Genomic DNA, 15,360 nt, shown 5'->3' on the forward strand with positions numbered 1-15,360 from the left:
TGGGGAGATAGGAAATTAACGGGGGGTATAAAGTAATGATGTGGATTTCCGAGTATCACCTGGGAGTCGATTTCATTACTCAGCATAGTGGAAAAAGACCATGGGCTATGAAGCTAGACAGATTTGGATTTGGGTTCAAATTTGGCCTCTGCCACTAACCAATTATGACTTTGGTAAATTATCTCCCTTTGTTGTATTTTTCCTATTTCTATAATGAGGTTGGTACTGCATAGGGTTGTTGTGAAGGTTGAATTAAGTAAAATAATCATGCAAAAATATGGGCATTCAACAAATGCTTGTTCCTTTTTTCCACTCTTTCTATAATACAGTAGACTAAGTTAGGTGTTAGGGGAGGACCCAGAACAATAATACCAGGGTAGGGAGAATTCAGGGAAGAGAAGGGTCTTGTGTGCAGGTGTGACCAATGATGACTTACAGGGAGACAGGATCTAAGCTCATGTCTTGAAGGCGAGGGAGCGCAGTTAGAAAACACAGACAGAAGGGGAGAATGTGAGCCAAGGCACGGGGCCAGAATGGGGTGATTATGTTATGAAATACCTGAGAGTCACGGAGGACCTCTATATAAGATCTTTCACACTCGTCATTCTTTTAAATCCTCACAGCACCTCTGAGTTTGGCACCATTGCCTCCACTGAGCGAAATGGAGGCTTAAAGGCTCGCCCAATTGCCCCATACCCTATAGAGAGGAAACGGGACTCGATCCTGCATTTCCTAACTCCAGGCAGTCAGATGGAGGTGCGCAGCTTTTGGGATGAAAGACTGTGGCCGGATGCGGATGGGCTTACAGCCAAGATAGGAGATTTTTGTCTGTTTAAATAGGTAGTGTTCCACTCCCAAAGCTTTGTAACAGCAGATTTCAGGTATCTGGTATTTTAAGAATATTTATCTGGCGGAATTTGAAGCCAGGGAAACCAATTAGGAGCCCCTCGCTGTGGTCTGGGCTGGAGGGGTGGTCTGACCTGTGAGTCTCGAGGGGCACCTCTGGCTGGAGAGGAGTGAGGGATAAGGGGAGTAGACTGACTGGGGCCCGCTTTCTCCTTATGCCTTCGGAATTTGAGATGAATTGCTGAAGGGCTTCTCTTACTGAATTCTCCTCAGAGGAGTCCTGATTCCAGGGGTAGCAGAACCAGAAGACAAAGGAAAGAGAAAACCAAGAAATCTTGCCCTTAGCACGGTAAGAGGAGGGCAAAGGAAGGAAGGGAAAGAGAAGCAGTATTGGGATTTCCAGACTGTCCCCGAACGCGAGTCATTTGCTGTGAGACCACGCAAAAAATGCAGGCCAGACACACCCTGGGAAACCACGCAGGTTTCTGCAAGCAGCAGGCCCATGTCAAAACTGTGAAGCAGAAGAAGTTTGCCATTACTGACCTCGACCTGCATATTCTGTACCCATTTCCCTACCAAATTCCCTACCAGGCATGAATTTCCTGTTTATAATCAGGAAAAAAAAATTTTTTTAAAGGTCCTTATATTTAGAAAGTTACTATTCTCTCTATTACTACAGTTCATAGTGGGAGACTACAGCAAATGACATATTATAGCGCTGGGGCAATGACCACTAACTCTTATTTCTCCATACTCATAAAGGAGCAGTGACAAGCAGAAATCTAAAACTTGCATCTACACTGAACCTGAACATAATTCTTTTCTTTTTAAACTGCGAAGCAGACGTTTGCATTTATGGCCCCAGCCTACCTATTCTGTACCCACTCCCTTCCCTTGGCAACGTCCCACTTACTACATTGCACCCCCCTCCCTGCTCAGCACCGCAGAGGAATACACATAATATACTTTGTTGGTCTTTTGTCTTTGTAAATCTGTTCCAAGGAATAAACTCTGAATGAAATTCAGTCACACTGAGATGAAAATGACAGATAATAGCTTAAAGTGTACATCAGGGATATTTGCACAGTCGATACATTCCTTCTTTAGCAAATATTTATCAGGTGTCTATTAGGTACCAGGAACTTTTCTAGGTTCTGGGGATACCACACGGAATAAGAAAGTTGTGGTCTAAGCTCCTATGAAGTCTGTATAGTTGCTGGAGAGGCACATAGAAGACAAGTATGCAATAAGAGGATTTTGAATAGTGAGAAGTGCTGTAGAGGTAATAAAATGATGTGAAAGGAATGACTGGGAGGTGATGGGGGGACAAGGTTCCATGGCTAGTTAGGGGAGGACCTCTTTGAAAAAATATCATCTAAACTGAGACTTGCATGACAAGGAGCCAGTTGTCATGGCAGAATCTGGAGGTCTCGGCTGAGGGAAGAGAAAGGCAAGGGCCCTGCAGTGGGATCAAGGCTGACATGTTCCAGGAGCAGAAGACAGCAGGGCCTGGGGGTGGAGAGGAGTGGGCTTAGTGATAGGCGACAGAGGCTGTAGCCAGATTCTGTAAGGCCTCCAAGGCCAAGGTGATGCTTGGGTTTAATCCACATGCCTTTGAAGGATGTGAAGCAAAAGAGGGATGTGATGAGAGTTGCACGTTAAAATGATCACTCTGGTTTCCCTGTGGGAACTGGGTTACAGCAGGGCGAGGGTGGAACAGGAAGCCACCTGGGACTGTTGGTGTAATCCAAGCAAGAGATGAGGGCTGGGTTAGGCTGGGTGATTAGTGCAAATGGAGAGAACTGAATGGACTTGGGAGTAGTTTAGAGGCAGGGTTAAAAGTTTGAGGAAGGTGCAGTATTGGCTCAGGGTTTATGTCCTTTCCTCATTCTCAGTTGAAATGGATGTTTTTAGGGCATATAAGCTAATTTACCTTTCGACTTAATCAAAATATGGCAAGAGCTGATTTAGCTAGCATTCTTTTTACTGGACTTTTCCATTAATGAGGAAATTCAGTATGTTTAGAATGATAATTGTTATATTTGGAGTCCTATGGTCATTATTAAAACCTGAAATGCCTTTTTAAAACATTGCAATATTAAATCATATTCAATAGAGTTTGTAATGTTCAAATCCTTTAAAACCAATTATCTCTGTATTGTATACTTTATCAGAATTTCTAACTAATCAGAATATTCTTTTCCCCAACTAAACCACTTAATTATTCTGCAGTTCATTGTAGAAGCAATTTTTAGATTATGCGTATCACTGCTCCTTTATGAGTATGAAGAAATAAGTTAGTGGTGCTATTTGCACTTTAAAAAAAGATAAGTAAAAACCACAAAATGTCTAATGTGATTACCTATGGATGGTGGGATTATGTGTGATTTGTTTCTTCTTTCTTCTATTTTCCAAATTTCCTACAATAACATGAATTACTTTTAAAACATAAAAGTTATATTTCCAAAAAAAAGTTTATTATATTTAGAAACTCACTACTCTCTATATTACTACAGTTCATAGTGGGAAACTATAACAAATGACATAGCTATAGGCCATGTTTCAATTTTTTTTTCCTTTTTAAAAAATAGATTTACTGGAAACTTCCAGGATTTTTAAGCACGGTTATGGATGCCCTGAGGAAAGACGAACTAGTCTTCCCCAGTGATGAAAAGTAACTTAATGACGTAAAGATGTCCATTATTACTATATCTATAGGATTCTGGTGGGTAATTATCATGTGACTTATTGAATGCGGAGATGACCAGTCTGAATGAGTAGATGAGAATTCTTAGATGGGCACTAGGATTTGGGGTAAGGTATCTACAGTATCTACAAATTTTTAGTATTTGGTATTATCCTTATGTCTAATTTAATGACTTTACCAATTCAGTACTTTCTCTGAAGTTATAAAGGGAGTTGTAGGTTTAGGGTGTTTCAGGACCCTTGAAAGGTCCTGTACGGTCTAACCTAGCATTCCTTGGAGGAATCTCTGAGTTCTAGGTCTTATTCCCCATGTAACCAAAATCCGTACACCATCCAGCCGAATACCCCAACAGCAAGTCCAGTGACTAGCATCTGGCAAGTCAGCCTCTCACAGTTGGAGAATCTCGAGTGCCTACAAATAGGCAGTCGTTATCGGTATTTTTTCTATTTCAGCACACTTGAGGGATCTAACATCCTCAGGAGTAACAGCGAGTCACTGTGGCAGGGGTGGATGGTATCAGAATTTGGAAGGGGACAGGGAAGTACTATTAGTCATCCTTCATGTCATAGCCTTTTCGAATTACCAGACAGGAAGTTGACCAGGAGGCTAATCAAACCTATTGATCTCATGTCCATCCTGTACATTTATGGGGAAATGTAAACAAATTGCTACAAAGCGTTCTCCTTGGTCCTGTGGTAGTTCTTGTTATTTTTTGGTTTGACTTACTTTGTTTTCGTTTAATTAAAACATTCCAGATATTATGAAATAAGGCAGAATAAGGAAAAGGTGAGGTTCTGCTAATTCTGTACAAATTCAATGTTTTTGTTCCTTATTTTCAAAAATCACATAGGAATAAATTAAATCAAATAAGCTAAGTAAATTGTATGAGTAAACAGAAGAATCTTGCCTGGAGGAAAAAAAAGTCACTATATGAAGCTTATTATATATGAAGTTGTATTTCCTGGGAGGGATGGAAAGAGCATTCCTTTATTTTGGGCAAACCTCATGTTTTGCTAAAGCCTTAACTTAGAAGAGGAGAAATCTCAATGTATATTTCTTGAACTGAAAGCTTTTCTTCCACTTGTTCCTAGTGTTAAATTCCTGTCTTCTCCCCTTCTTATCATACATGGTGAGGATGACAAAACGGTGCCTTTGGAATTTGGAAAAAAAGGTAAACTAAGTTCAGCGGCTGACAGAAACATACTATACTAATTTCACCATTTTCTCAGCCAGCCAAACTTTTATTAGGGCCTAAAGAAGGGTCTCTGACATTATAAGGGGTTCTCTGCACCCCTGAATTGCTGTGCTGCCTGGTGTATACAATACACTGTTGCCACTGTTCCATGAGCTATGCAGCTTTCAGCTCCTTGGTTGTAGAGGCAACCACTCAGGGATATGCAGGGTGCCCATATCTCTGACTTAATGGGACTAACTCCTTAAGTTGGCTGTTTCCATACCCTTTTAGGAAAATTAGACTAGGAAAACAACTGCTTCAATGATCAGCCTTTGAGTCCTTGTCTTTCTGCCCCTTGCAGCTCTATGAAATTGCACACAATGCATATAGGAACAAAGAGAGGGTGAAGATGGTGATCTTTCCTCCTGGCCTCCAACACACCTTCCTGTGTAAAGGCACCACACGGTTAAAAACCGTGAGGTAAGATCTGCTTTGCTAAATGCAATGAGGGCTGCTCTGGTTTACTTAGACCATGAGGTGGGGAACGCATGTGAGCTCATCTAAGTCCTTTTCCTGCAGAGGTTTCCTGAGCCAGCAGTGGGCGTGACGTCTGAGTACAGCGGAGAGCAAAGACTTGGTCCAAACACCACTTGTGGTGTATCTTTCTTATGTAAAACTGTACTGGGCTGCTTGGGTGAGCTGAAGTTACTGACATTTCTACAAGTCACCTGCCATTTTAGTAAGGGAAAGCACAGACGCTGGGCATTATGGAATGTTCTTGTTTAGCTTGTCATAGTCTACTTTGTGGAACATGCCAAAGCTTCACTGTGGAGAATCAGAATTTGGTAAAAATTTGATCCCATCTAAAAATGTACAGTTACCAAACGTTCTGGGGATATCTGTGGATAAGGTGGTTTTTGATCTGCACCTAGACAGCAAGCAGTAGCAAGAAAGATGCTCCAATGTAGTTAAATAATTTGTATTTCAGTTTAGTTAATTTAAATGGCATTAAAAAGTTCCAAGCTGTTTTCTAGCTTTCTGAATAGCATTGGGGAAAGTCCTAGCATGCTATTCAATCTGCTATAAAATAGTAAGATTCGGCACTCATGTAGCCTTTGGAAATTAACACTGTATTTTTAGCCCTAATATAGTCATACACTTCCCTCCCAATTCCCAGAGATACTTAACTAGATTATTATTTAATAAAACAAAACAAAATCAAAGAATGTTGTGAAAATGTTGAAGTCCAGTAAGAAGCTATTTTTTCTCAGGACATTTTACAACTTACTTTCCATTGGCTTTGTCCACCCCACTGCTGGGTTCACTGGACAGGGAAATCTTTAGGTCAGAAGGCTCCATGTTCCAGATGTCCCGGGCATACTCCTTAATTGTTCGGTCACTGGAGAATTTCCCTGAGGCGGCTATGTTTCTGAGTACCATGATGTTCCAGGCCTTTGGATTCTGTAAACAAGAATTATACTTGTTTAATTGAATTAAATTAAATTGACGTGCATCTAAGGCTCAGGGCCTGAGTGCCCAACAAGCTGTATGACAAACATCAGGCCAAGCACATCCAAGTACAATTTATGGGGAAAGTGACAGGAGTAAATTGTAATGAATCATAAATACATTTGTTCCACAGTTGGGAGCTGGACAGGGCAGACTGTGCTTTTCTCCTATTTTAGATTATATTTCTCTAAAATGAAAAACAAAGTATTTTTCACTCTTACAGAAACCCTAATTGGTAATTTCTGCCATAGTTACAATGTTTTGGCATGTAAGCCTTATTTCCCATGCTTCATTTTGAACGAAGATACCTCATCTCCCTTTAAACTACGGGGGAATGGAAGAGACTAACATTCATTGTCTGCTAGATGCCACGTAAGAAATTTATCCCGTGGCTCACAGCCAGAGCTCGAAAAACACTACTCTAGAACATTAGCTACCATGCAGGCAAACAGTCCCATGGGAGACTTTATTCACCGACTTCTCTTTTCCTGTTTTTTTCAGAAGGTAGATACTCCAATAGGTTTATACTGAATCCCAAATACTCCACTGGGGTTTGAAAACAGGACCAATTAAGGTTTTATCCTAAATAAAAAATATACATCTATATATCTAAATAAAATATATATCTCTCATAATTTTATGTAAAAAGTGTAAGAAGCTATTTATTTTTTATTAACATCTTTATCGGAGTATAATTGCTTTACAGTGCTGTGTTAGTTTCTGCTGTATAACAAAGTGAATCAGCTGTATGCGTATGTATATCCCTATATCCCCTCCCTTTTGGTGGGTCTCCCTCCCACCCTCCTTATCCCACCCCTCTAGGTGGGTCGCAAAGCACCGAGCTGATCTCCCTGTGCTATGCAGCTGAGAATCTACTTAGAGCCTCGTGATTTCGTAAAGAACTCTGAGAAGGAGTTCTATGGAAATGACCAGAATGTTATTTGAAAACAATCAGCAGTGAATTATAAACATTTAAAAGAAAAACTAAAACACAGTCTGAAATTAGTTTATTCAGACTTTGGAAACTTACTAAAATAAGAAGAGAATAAAAGCTTCCTCTCTTCACGTTCTTTATTTAAAGGGATAATGACTAGACTTTCCAACCATGTGGGCCATGTTTTCTACGCTTCAACAATACAATTATTGTTAAGAGTAAAAGCTGCAGTTTGCACTAATGAACAAGGAAGATGGAACAGAATGCTGGCCTTCTAGGTGGGCATCCTTTGGATCAGGGCCATCATTTTAACAGAAGGGACCACTGTGCAAAACCAACATTCACATGTGTGCATGCCCTCACTCATATTTTCCTCTCCTGCTCTGTTTCACTTCTGTTTCTTTTCCTATACAGCTTTTCTACATAACAAGCATGGGTTGAGATCAAGAGGAAGGAGCTAGAGGGGGCCATTTTCTTTCCTCTATCTTTGAGTTCTTGGAGGCTGTATGTGGCTGCCCTCTCCAGTGTTCAGGGAGCAGGAAGTGAGCCACTCTGCTTAAATCTAGCACTGCCTCTCCTTGGGAAGTATATAAAACTCTGGTTTATATACACTTTTGGGGGGCTGGATATGCTGTAAAGCAGCACAGGCCTTGAGTGATCCTGTTTTAAAACCCCAAAGGGATATCTGGGATGACTATGGGAACTACCTTGTCACCTGGCTTTGGGAAAGGAATAGAAAGAAATGTTAGCGCAGTATGTTTCTGTCGGAAATAGTGACTGATGTGTCCAGAGGGCAGGAGGTGGAGAGTTTATGTGTTCCCACTGGTCTGGTCTATAATGGCTTTCTAGTTGGAGAGCCAAAATGGAGACTGTGTGGGCAAGGACGGCTACCTCAAGAAGCCCAAGCTGGAGTCTTAGCACAGGGCCAGCCTCCTCCTGTATCTGTTCTTCTGTGGTTTCTGCAGTTCCCTACAAGTCTTTCCTATCAGAGATGATCGCCTTTCCATATATTTACTAAATGTACCTAGAGGGCTGGGCTTTTTGGTAAAGATGTATGACTTTGCACATGAAGGGTTACTCATGTGGCTCTAGCCCTTTTCTTTTCTTTTTCTCTCTCTCCCTTTCCTTCCTTTCTTTTCTTTTCTTTCTTTCTTTCCTTCTTTCCTCCCTCCCTCTCTCTCTCTCTCTTTGTTTCATTCCTTTTTCTTTTTTTTAAATTCAAATGTGAAACCTCCCCTCTTTCTATACATTTATATTCTATTCATATAGCACCACTCCATGGGTAATCCAGGAGAGGAACTTACTTTACAATTTTCAAATACTAAGGGGGTCAGTCCTTTCCCGATAAACGAAGGTTCAGCCTTAGAATCAATTTAGCAGATTTTTCTTCCTTTTTTTTTTTTTTACATCTTTACTGGAGTATAATTACTTTACAATGGTGTGTTAGTTTCTGCTTTATAACAAAGTGAATCAGTTATACATATACATATGTTCCCATATCTCTTCCCTCTTGCGTCTCCCTCCCTCCCACCCTCCCTATCCCACCCCTCCAGGTGGTCACAAAGCACCGAGCTGATCTCCCTGTGCTATGCGGCTGCTTCCCACTAGCTATCTACCTTACGTTTGGTAGTGTATATATGTCCATGCCTCTCTCTCACTTTGTCACAGCTTACCCTTCCTCCTCCCCATAGCCTCAAGTCCATTCTCTGGTAGGTCTGTGTCTTTATTACTGTCTTACCCCTAGGTTCTTCATGACACTTTTTTTTTCTTAAATTCCATATATATGTGTTAGCATACGGTATTTGTCTTTCTCTTTCTGACTTACTTCACTCTGTATGACAAGACTCTAGGTCTATCCACCTCATTACGAATAACTCAATTTCGTTTCTTTTTATGGCTGAGTAATATTCCATTGTGTATGTGCCACATCTTCTTTATCCATTCATCTGATGATGGACACCTAGGTTGTTTCCATCTCCGGGCAATTTAGCAGATTTTTCAAATGCTGATGGTGGTCCCACCCGCTACTGGGTCAGAATCTCTTAGAGGGCGGTGGGCATCTGTACTTTGAAAAAACTGCTTGGTGATTCTGATGCACTTCTGGTTAAGGGCCCCAGCCCTAAATAGGCTCCTGGAGGGGCCTTGGCTTTGTCCATGCTGGGGCCTCAGTGCCCAGCATGGCCTGCCATGGAGGCATCCAATGCCCCAGTGCCTCTCTGTTGAATAAATGAGCGGGTAAAGTGAGTATTTAATTTCGCTTTATACTCTTAGTCTCTAGGATATGCCTGCTGCATGGTGGGTGCTCAATAAAAATTGAATTATTTGTGACTTTTTACTCGGATATTAAAAAACCTACAACTGCAACTGAAATGTCAAATGCCAACCTTTGCCTGAATTTGGGAACAGTTAAGTTTTGATCTGAAAAACCTAAAGAGCTGCCTCACTTCCCATTTTTGATTGGTTGGTGGGGCCCTGTTATTTAGATTTAATAAAAAGAAACCAAAATTTTAATGAACCGTAAACTGGTTTCCTTTGTAAGTCTCGGCCATGTACTCACCATGTACAGCTGACTGACTTTTTCTTGACACTTGACGTAGGCTTCATAGTCTGCAAAAACTTTAAACCTTTTTTTGTGATTAGAAGGAAAAGACAAAAAGCTTCATTAATAGATGTGTGCTAAGATTCCATTCAAAATTCGCTTTTGCTTAATGTCAGGCATGGCTGGCTTACCAGTCTGACACTTCTATTCACAAGGGTTTCAACCAGCCCTCAACCTTTCCTCCCACACGTGAGAATGTTATCACACGGATGCATCTGAAAGTTGGGTACACCCGTGGAAGGAGAAAAAGAATACCAAATTTGTGGGTCTTATTCTTAAGTCTTCTCCTTGCATTGTTAGTGGAGAATATCTAATTTTCCTTTCCAAGTCTACGTTAGCTTATCAGATCACAGATCTATGCTAATCTACATGTGTTGCAGTTGGTTTAAGATATTCTCATCCCCTTTCCACGGCCCGAACAGCACCATCTTCTTGTGGGAACTCACCTGTCATGATAAAATAGCATGTTGACTAAGTCTTTGAAGAGGTCAGGCTGCTTGGGAGAAAAGAAGCCCTTGTTAATTTGGTCGATGGCCAGCTTTAGCTCTGGAAGAGCCTCATAATATTCTTTTGCCTTATACCTGTAGGGTCGGGGCGGGGGATGAGAAAAGGTTCTGTTAATGTTTGTTAATGACACACTGGACGCTACATTAGCTGTGAAAAATGCATTCAGAAATATGGCATTTATAAAGTCATTATAGAGTTCAACAGGGTATAAATAATACTTAACTAGATCCTGACATCTTTTTTCCCAACTAAATTTGATTAGTTCCTTGTAACCAAAGACACTAAGGACAGTAGATAATAAAAATCCTAGTCACAGAGCAATAGCCTAATCTGGTAAAATACAGTAAGATTCATTTCAAAGCAGGCTTTATGGCTCTAAACAAGCGTCGTACAGTTGCTTTTTTTAAAAAAGATTTATTCTTTCTTTCTTTCTTTAATTTATTTTTGGCTGCGTCGGCTCTTAGTTGCGGCTCGCGGGATCTTTCATTGTGGCCTGTGGGCTTCTCTCTAGTGTGGAGGCGGGTTTTCTCTTCTCCAGCTGTGGTGTGCAGGCTCCAGGGCGCTTGGGCTCTATAGTTGTGGTGCACGGGTTCCAGAGCTCGTGGTCTCTGTAGTTTGCAGCACACGGGCTCAGCAGCTGTGGCACACGGGCTCAGCAGCTGTGGCGCGCGGGCTTAGTTGCCCCACAGCATGTGGGATCTTAGTCCCCTGACCAGGGATCGAACCCGCATCCCCTGCATTGTAAGGCGGGGACCACCAGGGAGGTCCCCGACAGTTGCTCTTTGGTCCCACAGATTCCCAAATTTGTTGCTACTGAACAAAACTTTACTTCCAAGGGTTGGGAAGTATATTTGACAGCCTCCAGATTTTGTGATCGCTCTGCCTCCTTTGAGCAGCATCTTTCTTTACTTCTTATTTGAATCCAGGTTAATAAACCTATTCAGATATTAAGTGGAACAAGCATTCTGGGTGCTTCTATACAACCAGGCCTATCATCTACCACATTTTAGTCCATCTCTTTGAGGTCTTAAAGGAACACTAGATGGTTTAAATAATAGGCAAAAACTTCAACTACACACTGGTTCAGTGTTTTGATCAAAGTAAAGATCACAGATGTGGAGAAGTGAATAGCTCACGAGGCCAGCTCTGCCATGGCTGATAACAAATAGCAACGAGCCCATGTACCTGTGCCCAAGCTCCGTTCACTTTCACTTGCCGCGTGTAACAAGACTAATCTGTGGTCAGGAGGGTCCCCGGACTCATGGGAGATGTTCTGCTGTCACTCTCATGGGACCTGCCTCAATGGGACACCTGGGCGGGCAGGTACCCTCCTGGGGGGATACCTGCTCAACAAGCAGGAGTGCTCTCTCACCCTTTCTTGTCCAAAGCAGCCACGTCCTCTATTCTCATGCCAAAGATGAACAGGTTCTCTTCCCCGGCTTCCTCAGCCATTTCCACATTGGCCCCATCCATGGTCCCGATAGTCAGGGCCCCGTTCAGCATGAACTTCATGTTGCCTGTCCCCGAGGCTTCGGTGCCTGCGGTAGAAATCTGCTCCGACAGATCTGTGGCTGGAATGACTGCAAGCAAGGCATTAGTGACAGAATTAGTGATCCCGTCTCTCTGGATCCGCTTGTACGGTACCCAAGCATTCACCTAGCTGGCCTGTTCTAATCATTAACGTAGTATGTGTACATCAAGATAAACATTCAAATGGTGCAGGATGGATCTCACGCTTCCCCTTGACTCTGGCAACCACTTTTGCCCCTTTCTGATGTGCTTCTTGGTGGTTATGGCCACAGTGCTGAATAACTCTATGCTTACACTACTCTTCCTTGGTCTATAAACGTTAAAGAGCATCTATTGACTCTCTGCTATAAAAGTCGACGCTACTGTGAAGTAAAATTCCTATTTTATGGCAAGACAAGAAAAAGTTAAACGTGAAAATTTTTCTCTGCCCTTTGGCCTCCTCTCTGCCTTCTCCTGTGCATTGTGTATCTGCATTAGGCATGGACCAAACCTCCCCATCAGCAGAAATATCTACTCAGCCATAAAGAGCAACGTTCTCCTGGCACCAACAAGACAACTCCTTAAAAGATAACATTCCTTCTTGATCTTGTAAGGGGTCACAATGACCCACCACTTTGTACCTGAAGATCTGGATTGTGTAAACTGTCAACAATACAGCATTCAATGGAGAGCCCCCTGTCTCGAAAAACTTATATAACTGCTTTGACTTCTAATGGGTGGAACAGTTCTTGGAACTTTCTGATCTGCTGTTCCTGGGTTATAATCCTCAGTTTGGCTCAAATAAAATTTTCCATTTCTTTCTTGGATGGGCTGATTAATTTTTTATCAACCTTACACTTCTCTTCTCCCCCTTCTTCCTTTCAGTTTTTGTTATGGTTTTATTTTTATTTCTTCTATTTTATAACTTTATAAAATATATCTAAACTTCTCTTTCTTGATCCTTAAAACTCAGAATCTTCCCTGACCCCTCTTTTGCAATCTGAGGAAACTGGATTGTGCCATTCCTTCCACTCCTTACCACCTTCCTTCCGCTTTCACTGCAGGGAAATAAGCCACAGGCAACTGAGGTGTGCCCAGGGCAGACCTTTCAGTCTGATTCACACAGAAGTTCCTGCTGCCTGCAGCATCCCTCCGGTGCCTCCACTACAAAGCACAGGACCTGCTTTACTCTGAGAGCTTATTTGTGGATTAGACATATCTTCATTTGCGCCCATAAAAATCTGGCTCTTTTTTCCTTTATGCAGACAGTTCTTAAATTGTAACATCAGAGGACCCAAAAACACCTCAGAAAGAGAAAGGTCCCTTTTCAATTTGGGAAAAGGGCGAACACACAGTTGGCATTTGCATGTGGGTGGTGCTTTGTGATGCAAATAAGAAAAGAAAGGGATGTTGGCTTCTTGCCAGTCTGCCTGTCCCCACATGGGAACTCCACGCCTGCTCTGAGCGCCTGTCTGAGGCACGTCTAAGCCTAGGGCTTTGGCAGCCTGACATCTGCCCTCATTCCCTGCTGCCACATGAACAAATGACAGCCCTTCTTTCCATGGAGTGACCAGAGGAATATCCGGGGATTGGGGCACTGGTGTTCTATTGCAGAACTGGGGCTGGGAACTGAAGATCTTTTTTTCTTTTGTAGAGCACGCTCTGTACTTTACCAAAACCTCAGGGCCACCTCCTCCAACACCCAGCCCTGAGCAGCTGAGAAGAGGAAAATGGGCTCGCAGATGTAACCTCTGATGTGGAGTCTGGGGACAGTCATCTCAGTGTCAGTTGGGTCACCTTAAACATTCTTAGCTTAGGGTCGTATTCTGCCTAAGAGTGACACCTTCTATCCTAAGTCACTGGCTCCCGAGGTCAGCTGCTCCATTTTTCTATAATGCGTAATCCATCCCTAGCACGTGCCCTGGCCCCGCATGGTTTGTGAGGACAGCACTACCTTTTTCAGCAAGAGACACTTTGTAGTTCTCCAGGAAGATGAGTTTCAACTTGCTTCCAACCATGGGGTCATTGTTCACCACCTCTGCCACTGAAGTGATCAGCTTTATGATCAGTTTGGCCATGTGATATCCTGGGGCAGCCTTGGGGAAGGGTGTGGACACATGACAGAATGCAGGCATGATGAAGAGGAGAAACGGCCAAAGAGACAAGAGCCCCCAGGTACCCAGGGAAGAGAAGCAACTTACTTTGCCACCGATTATAACTGTTCTGGGCACGAATAGCTTCTTCGGGTCTTTCTTAATGCCTGCAAAAGATGGAGAAGGGGATGGAACGGAGGACGGAGGATGGCCAGGGTGGTGAGAGCTCCACCTCTGGGGGCTGGTCGGGGGCTGCAGGGCTGACTCACGGTTGTACATGGTGACCACATGCAGGCAGTTCAGGAGCTGCCGCTTGTACTCATGGATCCTCTTCACCTGCACGTCAAACATGGAGGATGGGTTGATCTTCACTTTGTACTCCTTCTCCAGGAACTGAGAAAACTTCAGCTTGTTCTCCTGTTGAGACAGTGCATGGGGCCAGGGCCCTTTGGACTCAGGAGCATTGGGTGGGTGGTCTGTTTTTAAAGAGTGGGGCATGAACCCTCCAAGCAAGTGCCGCCGGGCAAAGCGTCCACACCGGGAAGCCTCACCTGCTTCACGTTGGAAATCTCCCGGAGGAAGACGTCGTCGCCCAGGAAGCTGTTCAGCTTCGTCAGCTGGTTCAAGTCCTTCACATAGTCCTCTCCGATTTTCTTTCAGTTTAAAGGAAAAGGTGACTCGAATCAGGGAAGGCAGTCAAGCCCACATGAGCAGTTTCTATCAGTCTGTGGCAAGGGCTCACACGCCCCTAACACTCGCACCCCACAGCACACAGAATGGCTTCATTCACAGGAGATGCTGAAAACGCCGTGTGGGAAGAACACTTGCTATACCTTCAGTGGTATTAAGTGTTAAAAACAGGAAATCTACCTAAAAAGAGTGACAAATAACCCAGGTTCTACTAGTTACTATTAGAGGACAAACAAAGGTCCTGTTAGAGGATGTCTGTTATCCTCTTTTATTAAACAGGGGTACCATCTGTGTGTCGTATGAGCACTGTTCACCAGGGCCAGCTGCGTAATGCGTGGGGTCTCTTTTTTCTGAAATCAAGAATTTCAAGCTGGATACGGCGGAGAACGAAACCAGTGCGGAGCCCTGTGGGGTTGCACGGGCCACTGGCTTGGGGATGAAGCAGGCCCTGCTGCAGACTGGATTTGCAAGTTATAAGCACACTCTCTGCCTCTTGAATTCTAGTCAGAAACCCCCTTTCCCTCGGCACTTCCCCGTTACCTCTGCTATTAACTCTGCCAGTCCTGGGTTGCAGAGTAACAGCCAGCGCCTTGGAGTGATCCCATTGGTTTTATTCTGAAACTTGTCTGGCTCTAGCTCACTGAAGTCCTTGAATCTGGAGATGGAAGAGACACATCACTAAACGTGGCTGGAACGGCAGGTTCCCGCATGCTGGATGAAGTTCAGGGTTAGATCTAAGGAGCAGAGTGTAGGCTTAGAAAGGTTAAATAAAAGTGGAGAGAGGGGCTGACA

General features: G+C 43.2%; 1 protein-coding gene across 4 annotated transcripts in view; it reads right to left on the bottom strand.

Annotated features, from left to right (window-relative positions):
* The window catches only part of PYGL (glycogen phosphorylase L), a 79,750-nt gene that overhangs the window by 28,884 nt on the left and 35,506 nt on the right, over window positions 1-15,360 (bottom strand). For all 4 annotated transcript variants that reach the window (XR_007475693.1, XM_004285592.4, XM_033416245.2 and 1 more), the window contains exons 12-20: window positions 15,109-15,223; window positions 14,430-14,531; window positions 14,148-14,295; window positions 13,987-14,045; window positions 13,740-13,881; window positions 11,649-11,856; window positions 10,216-10,350; window positions 9,728-9,794; window positions 6,016-6,188 (exon numbers count right to left, since the gene is read on the bottom strand). Coding sequence is in view for 3 of the 4 variants with exons in the window: in XM_004285592.4 (XP_004285640.2) it covers window positions 6,016-6,188; window positions 9,728-9,794; window positions 10,216-10,350; window positions 11,649-11,856; window positions 13,740-13,881; window positions 13,987-14,045; window positions 14,148-14,295; window positions 14,430-14,531; window positions 15,109-15,223 (1,149 nt within the window). In the remaining variant the exon portion in view is untranslated. The remainder of the gene's footprint in view (window positions 1-6,015; window positions 6,189-9,727; window positions 9,795-10,215; window positions 10,351-11,648; window positions 11,857-13,739; window positions 13,882-13,986; window positions 14,046-14,147; window positions 14,296-14,429; window positions 14,532-15,108; window positions 15,224-15,360) is intronic.

This window comes from Orcinus orca, chromosome 2 (genome assembly GCF_937001465.1).
Source record: "Orcinus orca chromosome 2, mOrcOrc1.1, whole genome shotgun sequence".
Taxonomy (NCBI): domain Eukaryota; kingdom Metazoa; phylum Chordata; class Mammalia; order Artiodactyla; family Delphinidae; genus Orcinus; species Orcinus orca.